Consider the following 15,026-nt stretch of genomic DNA (forward strand, 5'->3'; position numbering starts at 1 on the left):
AGGCCTATAGCGGAGAGATGGGCGATGGTGATGCTCTGTGAGCGAATTTCGATAGAAACGTGAAGATTGACAATCTACCAACTGTGGTATGGTAATAATAGTACCGGTACTATACAATAAAACTTTTACCAAAGGAACATCAATTACGGATGTATTACAATTAAATAGAATTTCGGCGTGATTAGAGAATTGAAATGTCGTTTAGTAATTGACTACAGAGTAACAAAGTAACAGCCACTAAACAGAACTGTACAGACATTTACAGAGTGTGACTGCCAGACTGATGAATGCACACGGCAAGCGGGTGAATCATACCTCAGTGTCCATGACCTTAGCAAAAATATACCCCTGCTATAATTATTTTCACGAGAGTTCAATGTGAAGTAAACATGGTATGTCTACGCCTCCGCCAAGGAAAAGAGTTGTGATTTGCTGAACGTGTAGTACCGACCTGCACCCCGTCAACGTCTCGTGTCCGGACGTACTGTAACGCATCGTATACGACAACAGTGCGATGATCTGAACTTCCGAATGAACGACTAAACCTTGATTCTGCTCACTTAGTTTATTGAACGCATGGTCTAGTGATGGGCAACGCTCTCGCTCGAGACTCTTGAGACTGACGTCGCAGATTTCGAGACTCTCGCGAGAATCTCGAGACCGATCCTCCTGTAGTGTAAGCTGTGCGACGTACCTGTAACTACGACTGTAAACTTGATAGTATATCACTGGCAGTTATTGCGTGAAATAACATTCTCATATGAAAACGTGTGGGCCAATACATTTTTGTAAAATGCATGTTCAACAATGAACCCGTTAATACCAGTGACGAAAGTGAAAATAGAATGTCAGTATCTTAAACTGCTCACGACTTATTTGTGGTGAACATCTTAGCTGAATACATACATACATGCTACATATGCAACCACCATTACACATGAGTGGAACGTGTAATCTAAACTGCCCGCCTTTGCTCCAGTTCTTTCAGCAGGGGTGATGGGCAACGCTCTCGAGACCGATTCTCGTGAGCTGCGAGCTGTGCGCCGTCCCAGTAACTACGAGTGTAAGCTTGATAGTTATCATCAGCAGTTCTCATATGGAAATGTGTGACAATAAATTTTGTCAAAAGCCTAGAAAAACACTATAATAATTTCGTGTGGCTATTTCTAGCCGAGTGCAGCCCTTGTAAGGCAGACCCTCCGATGTGGGTGGGCGGCATCTGCCATGTGTAGGTAACTGCGTGTTATTGTGGTGGAGGATAGTGTTATGTGTGGTGTGTGAATTGCAGGGATGTTGGAGCCAGCACAAACACCCAGCCTCTGGGCCACTGGAATTAACCAATGAAGGTTAAAATCCCCGACCAGGCCTGGAATCGAACCCGGGACCCTCTGAACCGAAGGCCAGTACGATGACCATTCAGCCAATGAGTCGGACAGGAAAGCACTGCATGTTGAACTATGAGCTCCTTAATACCATTAACGAAAGTGAAGAAAGAATGCCAGTATCTTAAACTGTTCACGAGTTATGTCAGGTGGAATTTTTTGCTGAATAACACGTATAATGTGTTAATAACTGTTATTAGGATGTAAACCTACCTGGATGCCTCACAATCGTTGTCGGCAGGGTAGTTTCTTGTGATGCAGACCGGGCCGGAGGTGTTCTGTGACTATTCCTCTTCATTTATATTATGTGTTTTTAAGTGTCGGATCATCCCAGAAGTATTTTCTGCCGACGTATTTTACTTCTTTTGAATAAGCAACACAGCGGACTGTGCTATGCGACATCTCTTCAAAATAACCGACATCCACGACTTACGTTGCGTTTCGGACATCGTCTTCAAGTTGTCGCGTACAACTAGATACAATTTCACATTGCACAGTCATAAATCTAAGTACCTAATTATGACACGAATACTCTATAACATTCTAAGGAGTTATTTCCTTCTTCACCAAAATATCGGTAAACACACGCAGTGGTCATATGTTATTGAATGTTGGGTCTGATAACGATGTACACCTACCTGTCGAAAGAATTGGAGCAAACTGAAACATTTTAGATTACACATTCCACTCATGCGTAATGATGATTGCATACGCAGCAAGGCGCATCTTGCCTCGTCTCGAGTTCGAATAATGCACGCTTCTAGTATCCATGTACATGTACCTACAGTACCCGTCAGGTTCTGTATTTAAACCACTCATTCGTGTACCTACCAGTGCATACAATGCCAGAATGCGTTTTCTTTATAATTATGTTATTCTGCGTCAAAATAGACCTCGGTAGAAACGAACGCCCTAGTCGCTTCTTGACACGTATTTACGAAATTGAGAAGGCCCGTGGTTGGCTATTCGCAAACTCGGCACAAACAACATTCAGCTCCGACTACCTGTAGGCACAGTGCGGGGACAACGCTCTCGAGATCTTTCGAAATTTCTCGCGAGAAATAGTATCTGTGCTAGTCTCGAGAAATCTCGAGACCTCGTCTCAGACTGCCCATCACTAGCATGGTCATTTCTGAGCGGTTTTCCTCTTTCGTGCTTCAGTACACGCGATGGTCCTAACTCGCTTCATTTCTCTCACTATGAATACTGACTCACTGACTGCTGGAAGATACAACACCTTATCTCCACGCTGTACAGCTTAGGACTTTCCCCCACTACGAGAAGACTTCCTGTACTTACAACACCACGCCTTGTGCCTTCATTTCTCGTTATTTAATCATTATTTTATAAACAAGCGCATATATGTATATACCGATATTTATGATAACCATATTTTAATTTGATTACGTAATCTTCCAAACTCTCTAAATGTAATTAAATTAAATTAATGCGACGTACTATTTTTCTTCGAGCTGGCATACAGTCGAGTGAGTGCGATGGTTGCTTCTCCAATGACTGTGTCTATGTCCACGTGCAAAGACAAGTTGCTCCGCCTATTTGTTTACATCAGGATTAATCTCTTGTGAAAAGAAGTATACCTTTCCTCACAGTACTTGCTTCACGCTACTGCGCGAGTCTCCACCACTTGCTGTGACGCTGTATGAATGGGTTAGCCGCAACGAACGACATTTTGTGCGTATTTACGCTAAGTACTTTTGTTATTAATTAAAGAAATTAAAGGAAGGAATTAGCTGAAAAACAATAGAGACTATAAAAATTGCTTTTTTTAATAATTCGTAGTTTCATGCGATTTTTTTAAATAACTGTTAGGTTCTTCAGTTTGCTGAAACTTTAAAAAATGTCAGATGGTTAAAATAGAATAAAATATTTCTTCCAGTGGCGGTTCGTGCATGAAGGGTTTTTGGGCGCCGCCCCACCGCCTTTCCAAAAACATTTAACGTTATTTTACTCTGTAATTGATTACATAAAGAGATGGACAAATGTAGCGAAGCCGAACTTATGTGCTGTGATATCCAGTTATACAATGTTATCTTTATTATTTCGGCTGTAAACATTTTGCTGTTCTATTTTCAAGAAAATGGCACAGGTTTTCAGACCGTGGCTGCTGTCCAGCAAGTCGTGAGGAACTCGCACTGTGGTAGTGGAGCCCTGAGTAGGTCCCCAGATTTTGCAAGTGTGCGGGGTGCGGGAGGAGACTGGAAGGACAATATGGGCTTATCAGGGGAAGGAAGAGTGCAGGCGGGTGTAAGCGCTGAATGGCGGAGCCCTCAGCAAGATCGCCAACCACTTTGCAATGTACCTATTGTCGCGGCCACCAAATTAGGCGGGTGAGGAAAACTGCGCTGTCGTCAGATATGGGAACGGCGAAGCGACAGATGGTCGAGAGTCGCTTACCTCCGAGCACGGATTGGCAACGCTGATCGTGCAGTGCTGTCTGATTGAAGCCTATCCGCTCCGGCCACCTTACCCGAGTCATTCCCTGTCATGCAGCTGTTGAGCTCGCACCGTAAGTGCAGTTAAAGATGTATAGTGAATGTGTTCAGCCTGGTGTTTCTTCGGGTCTGTTACCTGAAGAGGACGAAGTACGAGAAACGAACAAGAAACTCCTCTGAAGCGTCGTCTGTTGGAAGGACTTACGAAGAAGGATTTAGCCAGCCAGACACAATCCGTAATTGTTAATGTATTGCAATACCTGGAGAAGTTGGCCGACTCAAATATTTTGCAGACTGTGAGCTTCAAGAATTGACTGCAACAATGTGTAATGTTAGCCTTCGTTCGGTCCAGAGATGTGTTAATGAAGCGAAATATTCACCCAACCATAAAATACTGTCATCTCCAAGGAAAACTTGATAAATTAGCTTTCTCTTGGGGCCATGAGGTAGTAAGGTTGCCACCCTACCACTGCCAATACAACACAATTGAAATAATTTGGGCTAAAGTCAAAAGAGAAGTGGCAGAGAGGAACAAGACATTCAAAATAAAGGTCGTAGAAAAACTCACGTCAGATGCCATCGACCGTGTGACTGCTGCAGACTGGGAAAAGTGCTTCAATCGCACGGAAAATCTTCAAACAGACGAATGGGTCAAGGAAATAAGGAATAAAACAATGGAGCCATTCATCATCAGTGTAAATGACGACTCGACAGATAGTGAGATGAGTGATGACAGTGACTATGAAATCTTAGACTGCCTTTCAGCTAGAAACCGATTCTTAATTCATTGTAAATTAATGTAAACCTATTCTTTAAAGTACTTCTTTTTCTATATTACTCAGTCCAATATACATTATTCAAATATTTAAAGTTATAATGTAATAAACCTGATACAGATTAATATGTAATCCTAAAGTATTTACGGCGTCCTGCAGCCTGTGCTGGCGCGCGCGCCCCGAACTGTCTCAGCTAGCGTCATTTACATGATCACTTTCCGGGTAATTTTCCAGGAATACTACAAGACTCACAGAAATATGTTTCAGATAAAAAATGTAAATCAGGGGATTTTTTACATTTTTCCCGCAGACAAAATGTTATTGGCTGAAGAAATAAAAACTTGGCCGCTTACTGAAATTTTCAATACATGATTCCACGGATTTAAACTTACTCGTTCAACGTTTTATTTTAAATAATTCTTTAAAGTGGTTTAATGTGAAAAATAGTTATACCACTGAAATCAGCAATCTTTTCTGAAGCTTGTAGTGTAAATTTGTTTCGAAACATTGTATGAAGTAACATCAGGAGCTTGAGAGAGAAGAAACTGCCTCGCGCTCCAAAATGATGTGTTCAGTTAGAGCCAGGGCTGTGGAGAATTATCTAACTGACCGTACCTGTTCGCTACACAGCTAAGGAGTTTGAGCCTCCATGGACGTTAACATACTCTTGCTATCTACTTAATATGGACTCCATGAAACTAATAGTATAGTAGTCTTGGTGATGTTTGATGCTGTTGTAGCAGAAGATGATTCTTTGTAAGAATAAATCAGTAACCCTATGACATTTCAGTGTTCTTATGAAGTAAAACATTACATAATGGTGCCGAAACCCGTTTATGGAACGATTAGCGGCTAGAAAAACGCGGACAGACAACGGTAAGCAGCATCACGCAACATCGCCGTATCAACAAGAAACCAGCTAACCCAAGTAAGATCTCTACTTACATTCAATTTCTTAAGCAACGGATATACATTTGAAGGAATATACGTAATTATATACATTACGAACAGACTCATTTGAAGTACATCAGTGTACGTTTCAAAGTGCGTATATTACAAGTGTGTAAAGCCTCTGTTGACAGGATCAGTACCAACACTTAAGATTTAACTGTCGTAAAAACATAATACGGAAACCCGGACTGTTTACGAATGCAGTGTAACTTCAGGTTGCAGTGAAATACCAATTACAGTACAGATATAGGTTAAAGACAGGAATACGGTAATGTCCATGTACGTAGTGTGTGTTATTTTCGTTAACGGTATTCGTGCATAATTCAGTTCAGTGAAACATGGAAAATACGAATATTAACGCACCTACTGCTCAGTTTACAGTTTCAAATGCAAACATTTTACAAACTGAAAGACGCATTCGAACAGCAACCAGATCGTCGGAAACTAGACTTGTTCAAAGACTACGAACAGCGATCGAAGATGGATATGATGACATCGAAATGGAAATATTAGCGCAAAGATTACACGAACTACTACTAGATTTGAGCGAAATTCAGAAACGGATACAGGCGTTGCAGGAAGACGATGCGAACGAACGGGATGCAGAAGAGTGTGAAAACCGTCAAATAGAAGGCCGAAAACTAATTGCAATAGCAAACAAGAAGATCACAGAAATTAGGTTTCCCCAGCAGCAATCAAACGCAAAGAATGAAACAACTGTTCTTCAGTCTGCAATCGTGAGACCACGCTTACCTAAGCTTGAAATTAAACCTTTCATGGGCACCTTTTCAGACTGGCCAAGATTTTATCAGCAATTTGAATCAGCAATTCATAATAATTCGGCAATTACGCCAGTTGACAAACATCTGTATCTATGGAACTTGGTAGAAGGAGAAGCCAGACATCTCATCAGTGGGCTGAAAATGTCAGAGGAAAATTACCAGATCGCACTTCAGAAGCTGAAGGAACGCTTCGACAACATTAAATTACAGCAACAGGAACATATCGATTTCTTCCGTACCTTGAGAAAACATTCAGATCCAACTACTACCGAGTTGAGAAGCATATATAACAGTTGCCAGATGAATATTGCAGCTCTTAAAGGACTTGGGTTTGATGCCTGCATGCTTGGTTCCTTTTTATCTGCAGATATTTTACGTGCCTTTCCAGATGAAACAAAATTCGCCTGGTACACTACGCAGGGCGATGATGGTAACTTGGATGCCCTGATGAATTTCCTGGACAAATGGGTACTCAGCAAAGAAAAATCAGAGAAGTTGAACGAGTTCAGTGACAGTTTAGGAGAACAGTTCTTTACAACAATGAATCTACACACCAGTCAATACAAGAAAGAAATAAAAAAGAGTAAGCATACTGAACAGCAAAATAATCCACCTAAACTAACGTACAGCGATGAAATAAAAACAAACCCAATCACATGCGCCTTTTGCGATAGAAGAGGCCACTGGAGTAACGAATGCCATAAAATAGTCTCAGTTGCAGCCAGATCAGAAAAATTTAAGAAAGATGGACGATGCTTCATCTGTTTAGGCAAAAACCACAAAATGAAAGACTGTAGAAAGAAAGATCAGAAATGTCGAGTCTGTAATAACACAGGACATCATAAATCCATTTGCAAGTCATCCTTGGATACAATAACGGCAGTAACCACAGGGGAGTCACTTACGAAAGAAACAACTGTTACAGCTGTCCATACTGCAGAGACAAAGAATACACAATTGCATGAGATGTTTTTGAACACAGCTTTAGTATGGATTTCTGATCGCAACGGCAATCAGCATATGACAAAAATACTACTTGATGCCGGAAGTGAACGCAGTTATATCGTCAAAGATCTAACAGATAAACTAAACTTGGAAAACATTGGAAAAGAGTCCTTAATTATTTCAACACTTGAACATCACGGTAAAGCAACAATACGCAACCGAGTACGATTTCAACTTACAGGAGCAGCCACGGGAACTGCAATCAACATAGAAGCTTTAGAAGCTACACATACTTTTCAAGCTCTGAGACCAGTTCCAATGGATATTAGGCAACAATTCAGCAGTTTAAAATTTGCAGATGCTGATGAAATATCGAAGAACATCTCTATTGGAATATTAGTTGGCGCTGATTACCATGAACGTATCTTCCAAGATGACATCATCCGCTTATCAGACTCACTCACCATTCGCAGAAGTATTTTTGGTTGGATTCTATTTGGAAGTCGCGCTGGGATTTCGATAAAAGAAACAAATTCATACTTCATTCACTCAGAAACAGACAACCTATTGAGGAGATTCTGGGAGCTAGAGAGCATCGGAATCAGGGATGATGAAACTCGCAAATTCACAGCCAAGGAACAGAAGATCTTGACAACAACCAATGAACAATTTGCGATAACTGAAAGACGGTGCACAGTATTCCTACCTTGGAAAAAGGATGAACCTAATCTACATGACAACAGGAATATTGCATTAAAGCGTTTCGATAGTTTGAAGAAGCGATTTGCAAGAGATAAGAAATACGAAGAACGCTATGTACAAGCAATGCAGAAACACATTGAGAACGAACAAGTTGAATTCTGTAGTGAGGAATCACAAAGAGGAAAAACATTCTTCATGCCACATCATGCAGTAATTCGAGATGATCATGAAACAACCAAAGTGAGGATCGTATTTGACGCTTCTTCACATGAGAAAGGCGAATTGTCTTTGAACAGCAACTTAGAATCTGGCCCCAATCTGAATCCAGATTCAACAGCAACCTTACTTCGGTTACGAACGTTCAACAAATACATTGCAGCAGACGGGAATCAGAGCTTTTTACAGTTGATTCTGAATGAGAAAGACAGAGATTCCACTCGTTTTTTCTGGTTTAAAATGATTCGTTCAGAAGAAGGGTGGCTGAGAACCAATGAGACCACAATATACCGTTTCTGTCGACTCCCATTTGGGCTGACATGCAGCCTGTATTTGCTGGCAGCAACTTTAAGACAACTAGCAACGGTGATGAAAGACAAATATCCAAACGCATTAAGAATTCTAGAAGACAACGTGTATGTTGACGATCTAGCAGCAGGCGGAGACACGGATGAAGAATTGATAGACATTTATACAGAGATGAAAAATTGTTTCAATGAGATCAGCATTCCACTTTCCAAATGGTTATCAAACTCAATAACAATGAACCAGGTGTGGCGAGAAACGAAAGAAGTGGTCCGCCAAAATACATCTATTTTAGGCATTCCAACTGATACGGATACAGATGAATTCTACTTCTCGTTCGAGAATACCGTAAGTACAGCAGCACTCATGCCCTGTACTAAAAGAGTTGTTCTGAAGACTGCAGCAAGAATCTACGATCCATTAGGCCTCCTATCACCAGCAACAATTACAGAAAAGATTATTTTCCAAGAAACTTGGCTGAGAAACCTCGACTGGGATGAGCTTTTGCCACATGATTTAGTTCAGAAGTGGAACCACTGACTAGAAGGTTTAAAAAGCTTACACACAGTTAAAATTCCACGATGGATAGGATCTTGGATCAAGCAAGACCAGACCAGAGAACTGCACATTTTCAGTGATGCCAGCGAACGAATATATGGCGCAGCAGTTTACACCAAGACGACCATAAACGAACATGTCAGGATCGAATTAATCACAGCCAAAAATCGACTCGCACCAGTTCAGAAAATATCCTTACCACGACTAGAACTCATGGGAGCTATCATAGCAGTTCGTCTTTCGGAGTATGTCAAACGTGAACTACACTTGGAATTACACCACGTCCAATTTTGGACCGATTCAACCATTGTATTACACTGGATAAGAGGAAACGCGTCGGAATGGAACGTGTTCGTCTCGAACAGAATACATGAAATTCATCGAAGGTCACACCCAACACAGTGGCGTCATTGCCCCGGCAAGGAAAACCCTGCAGATCATATAACACGAGGTCTAACAGCAAATCAACTGCGTGAAAGTAACTCATGGTGGCATGGTCCAGACTGGCTTATAAAACCAGAAGAATATTGGCCGAAATCAGTTGAAATATCAAAAACAGAACTTGATAAAACAGGAATAGAACGAAAGAAAACAGTTTCCCATGCTACCGCAGCTAAACAGACAGAAGCGATTTTCGATATTACAAGATATAGCAGATTAACCAAAGTTCTCAGGATTACAGCATGGATTTGGCGATTTACACGAAATACACGCTGTCAAGAAAAAACGTTAGGCCAACTACAATTAGACGAAATTCAAACTGCAAAGCTGTTTTGGATTAAACATTCACAGAGAGAATCGTTCCCAGAAGAAATAGAAGCACTACAGAAAAGGTCAGAACTACCCAAGCAGTCCAAAATTAGAAACTTTTCTCCATTCATCAAACATGGCATTCTTAGAGTTGGTGGACGTTTACAATTTGCCGGTTTAGATGAAAACGAGCAACATCCCATTATTTTAAATGGTGACCACCATTTCACAAAACTGTTAGTAGAAGAGGAACATAAAACCCAATTCCATGTAGGAACTCGAATTTTGTTGAGTATTTTAAGGACAGACTTTTGGATACTTCGAGGACGACAGATCATCAAGAAAATCATTAGACAGTGCTTACCGTGCAAAAAACTTAAAGCAAAGGCAGCTTCGGAAGTTGAACCCCCTCTTCCGGCAGAACGCGTAACTCCTAGCAGACCATTTGAGACCACTGGTGTGGACTTCGCAGGTCCGTTATATTCCAAGAATGGAGGCATATTACGGAAAAGATACATTGCATTGTTCACATGCGCTGTAACACGCGCTGTACACTTGGAGCTTGTGACAGATATGAGTACGGAGAAATTCATTCACGCCTTACAGCGATTTATTGGACGAAGAGGTTTATGTCGAACAATTTGGTCCGATAACGCACGAACATTTAAGAAAGCTGAAAGAGAACTTAGCACATTATGGGAAAATCTGAAAACAGAAGACATTGTGCATTTTTTGAATGGTAAAAATATTCATTGGCAATATATAGTCGAACGCGCTGCTTGGTGGGGAGGATTCTGGGAGAGAATGGTACAGCTGTTTGAAGAAAGCCTTAGGAAGCAGGCGGTTCGATGATGAAGAAATTTACACAGTTCTCGTCGGAATTGAAGCAACAATCAACAGTAGACCCTTGACGTATGTGGAAAACGATCCTCAGCATCGTGCGCTGACACCAGCACATTTTCTTATTGGTGATAACACAACAAGGCTACCAGACAGAAAGACCAATGTTGAAGATAGTAACAAAACAAAGGAAGAAATGAATCAGATGTGGATAGAAAAACAGTCTGCACTGAACACATTTTGGAAGCAGTGGAGGAACGAGTATCTATTGGATCTAAATAGTTTCCATGAAGTTCAGCAACGGAACCAGAATCGTCCACTTCTTCAACATGGAGATCTGGCGCTACTAAGCGACGATAAACTACCAAGGCAAATTTGGAAGATAGCTAGAATCTCCAAACTCATCATGGGACGAGATGGGAAGATCAGGTCCTGTGAGCTGACTGACAAAGAGGGGAGAGTATTTCGAAGACCCATTCAACTGGTACATCCATTGGAGTTGAGCAACCGTGATACGGCTCAAGGTGGGGAGTGTGGAGAATTATCTAACTGACCGTACCTGTTCGCTACACAGCTAAGGAGTTTGAGCCTCCATGGACGTTAACATACTCTTGCTATCTACTTAATATGGACTCCATGAAACTAATAGTATAGTAGTCTTGGTGATGTTTGATGCTGTTGTAGCAGAAGATGATTCTTTGTAACAATAAATCAGTAACCCTATGACATTTCAGTGTTCTTATGAAGTAAAACATTACAAGGGCCTCTCAAACGCCCAAAATCTCACGCGTGCAGATCGAGGCGCAAGAGCTCCGCGCACTGTGCATCGGTGCCGCTCGGCATGGCTCGGATCAACGCTTCGTCTCTTGGCTACTCGGCTAAGCTCGGCTCTACTCGGCTATACTCGGCTCAACTCAGCCCGGATTTGGAGCGCTACGGCGCAAGTGGGGCAGAGGGAGACAGGCGGAGCGAGCGAGACAGGCGTGAGGAAAGAGAGAGTAAGCGCTATTGCTCCAAATGGAGGAGTGGGGGGGGTCTGCACTCTGGTCAACCAAGCCAAGTCGTCTTTTGCACCGTGCACAGTGCATGCACCCTGAGAGGCCCTGAGTTAGACATGTCTTCGCCACTTGCTACATAACCTTGGCAACAGCGTAATTTCTCTCACCCGCCTAATTTGGTGGCCGCGACAATAGACTATTTCCCCCACGTCTTATATCAATTGTTGTTAGAGATTAATTCCAAAACATTTTACAAAACAATTAACTTAATTATACTATTTAAACGATTCAGTTCTATCAAGAAGATAAAATAAGGATTCAAAATGTAGCCATAACGTGACGGCACTAATTTCTAGGGAGGTCAAATTGTTAAATACGTTGTCATGCTTTGAAATTTGAGCAAGCAGAGAGAAAATTCGGGAGTGCACTGTTTATTTGTTTTCGTGAATGTTCTTATTATCATTTGTGATTGTGATGAGTGTAACAGTGCAGTGTCATAGACGAGGAGACTAAGGCCAAAGAAGTAATAAAATTTACATATGATAACAATGACATTTACAATAAGATACAAAAGTTGAAAACTAGAAAAGCGACTGGAATTGATCAGATTTCTGGGGATATACTAAAGACAATGGGTTGGGATATAGTACCATATCTGAAGTACTTATTTGATTATTGTTTGGTCGGAGGAGCTATACCAGATGAATGGAGAGTTGCTATAGTTGCCCCTGTGTATAAAGGAAAGGGTGATAGACATAAAGCTGAAAATTACAGGCCAGTAAGTTTGACATGCATTGTATGTAAGCTTTGGGAAGGCATTCTTTCTTATTATATTAGACATGTTTGTGAAATTAATAACTGGTTCGATAGAAGGCAATTCGGTTTTAGGAAAGGTTATTCCACTGAAGCTCAACTTGTAGGATTCCAGCAAGATATAGCAGATATCTTGGATTCAGGAGGTCAAATGGACTGTATCGCGATTGACCTGTCTAAAGCATTTGATAGGGTGGATCATGGGAGACTACTGGCAAAAATGAGTGCAATTGGACTAGACAAAAGAGTGACTGAATGGGTTGCTACATTTCTAGAAAATAGATCTCAGAGAATTAGAGTAGGTGAAGCTTTATCTGACCCTGTAATAATTAAGAGGGGAATTCCTCAAGGCAGTATTATCGGACCTTTATGTTTTCTTATATATATAAATGATATGAGTAAAGGAGTGGAATCGGAGGTAAGGCTTTTTGTGGATGATGTTATTCTCTATAGAGTGATAAATAAGTTACAAGATTGTGAGCAACTGCAACGTGACCTCGAAAATGTTGTGAGATGGACAGCAGGCAATGGTATGTTGACAAACGGGGTTAAAAGTCAGGTTGTGAGTTTTACAAATAGGAAAAGTCCTCTCAGTTTTAATTACTGCGTTGATGGGGTGAAAGTTCCTTTTGGGGATCATTGTAAGTATCTAGGTGTTAATACAAGGAAAGATCTTCATTGGGGTAATCACATAAATGGGATTGTAAATAAAGGGTACAGATCTCTGCACATGGTTATGAGGGTGTTTAGGGGTTGTAGTAAGGATGTAAAGGAGAGGGCATATAAGTCTCTGGTAAGACCCCAACTAGAGTATGGTTCCAGTGTATGGGACCCTCACCAGGATTACCTGATTCAAGAACTGGAAAAAATCCAAAGAAAAGCAGCTCGATTTGTTCTGAGCGATTTCCGACAAAAGAGTAGCGTTACAAAAATGTTGCAATGTTTGGGTTGGAAAGAATTGAGAGAAAGAAGGAGAGCTGCTCGACTAAGTAGTATGTTCCGGGCTGTCAGCGGAGAGATGGCGTGGAATGGCATTAGTAGACAAATAAGTTTGAGTGGCGTTTATAAAAGTAGGAAAGATCACAATATGAAGATAAAGTTGGAATTCAAGAGGACAAACTGGGGCAAATATTTATTTATAGGAAGGGGAGTTAGGGATTGGAATAACTTACCAAGAGAGATGTTCAATAAATTTCCAATTTCTTTGAAATCATTTAGGAAAAGGCTAGGAAAACAACAAATAGGGAATCTGCCACCTGGGCGACTGCCCTAAATGCAGATCAGTATTGATTGATTGATTGATTGATTGATTGATTGATTGATTGATTGATTGATTGATTGATTGATTGATTGATTGATTGATTGATTGATTGATTGATTGATTGATTGATTGATTGATTGATTGATTGATTGATTGATTGATTGATTGATTGATTGATTGATTGATTGATTGATTGATTGATTGATTGAATGAATGATTGATTGATTGATTGATAGTAGTCGGGATTGCATTAACTGTTAGCCTGTTAATGTGTGTGCATAAATGCCATTGCAGTGTAGTTAATTAATGTTGTGGTGCAAGCAGATTTCTATTCAGTCAGTGTCATCGTATTATTATTATTATTATTATTATTATTATTATTATTATTATTATTATTATTATTATTATTATTATTATTTATCTAAAAGTATCGTGGTGCTGGTCAGTGAAGATTGGAGCCCTGCCAGAGTAATATGTCACGAACCGCCACTGATTTTTTTCCTCCACAAGGTGGGGGGGGGGCGACGCCCCCTCCTCCCTAGTCACCACTACTGATCTGTAAATATTCTCTGATATTCTCTTCAACAGTTCGAACAGCTGGCATTCACGTGGATGGAACGCCAGAAACTGGGTGGCTCGTATTCATCACATCGTGCACAATCAGAGAAGCACGTGGTGGTATGCAGTACAACGTTGCATGCTGATACCATCATGGACTTCCTGAACGAATTCTACGCACATCCTCTTCTTCAGGTAACTGTACTTACTTAATCAACATATCCTTCATATCAAAATCTATTCTAATAAATGGAAGTCGAAATGTAGCTAAATACTCTTTAAAGTCCGGTATAAAAATGAAAATTAAGGAGACACTTCGGGGATGAAAAGATATTTTTACCTAATGCATGGATTTTCACGAAACTTTGTGGGAATATCACCTACATAAAAGTAGAGATATCACGAACATTTCTTCCATATACAATTAATAGTTTGCCAAAATATTTTTTTGAAATTTTTAATTCCATTTTTTCATGAAATTTAATTAACATGTTGATGTTAATTCGTAATTAGATAGATAATACTCCTTTTAAAAACACTACGAATCGATTTTTCTGTACATAATTTATATAAGGAAATATATCGTACTCAAGTTTGTGTATTTTTTACGTTCTAAAATTTTGGACTTAAAAATCCCTACTACTTGAAAAATTTCTGCAATCATAAATTCCGTAAGCAGACTTCTTAACATAGCTGTGGTACATATACCATACAAATTTTGTTACATCTGGTGGA

At 40.4% G+C, this 15,026-nt stretch overlaps 1 protein-coding gene across 1 annotated transcript in view; it reads left to right on the plus strand.

The window, feature by feature from the left end:
• Positions 1–15,026, plus strand: part of SLO2 (slowpoke 2) — a 525,845-nt gene that overhangs the window by 338,082 nt on the left and 172,737 nt on the right. Inside the window, exon 9 of the mRNA XM_068227345.1 lies at positions 14,322–14,486. Within this exon, the coding sequence (XP_068083446.1) occupies positions 14,322–14,486 (165 nt within the window). The remainder of the gene's footprint in view (positions 1–14,321; positions 14,487–15,026) is intronic.

This window comes from Anabrus simplex, chromosome 4, assembly GCF_040414725.1.
Source record: "Anabrus simplex isolate iqAnaSimp1 chromosome 4, ASM4041472v1, whole genome shotgun sequence".
Taxonomy (NCBI): domain Eukaryota; kingdom Metazoa; phylum Arthropoda; class Insecta; order Orthoptera; family Tettigoniidae; genus Anabrus; species Anabrus simplex.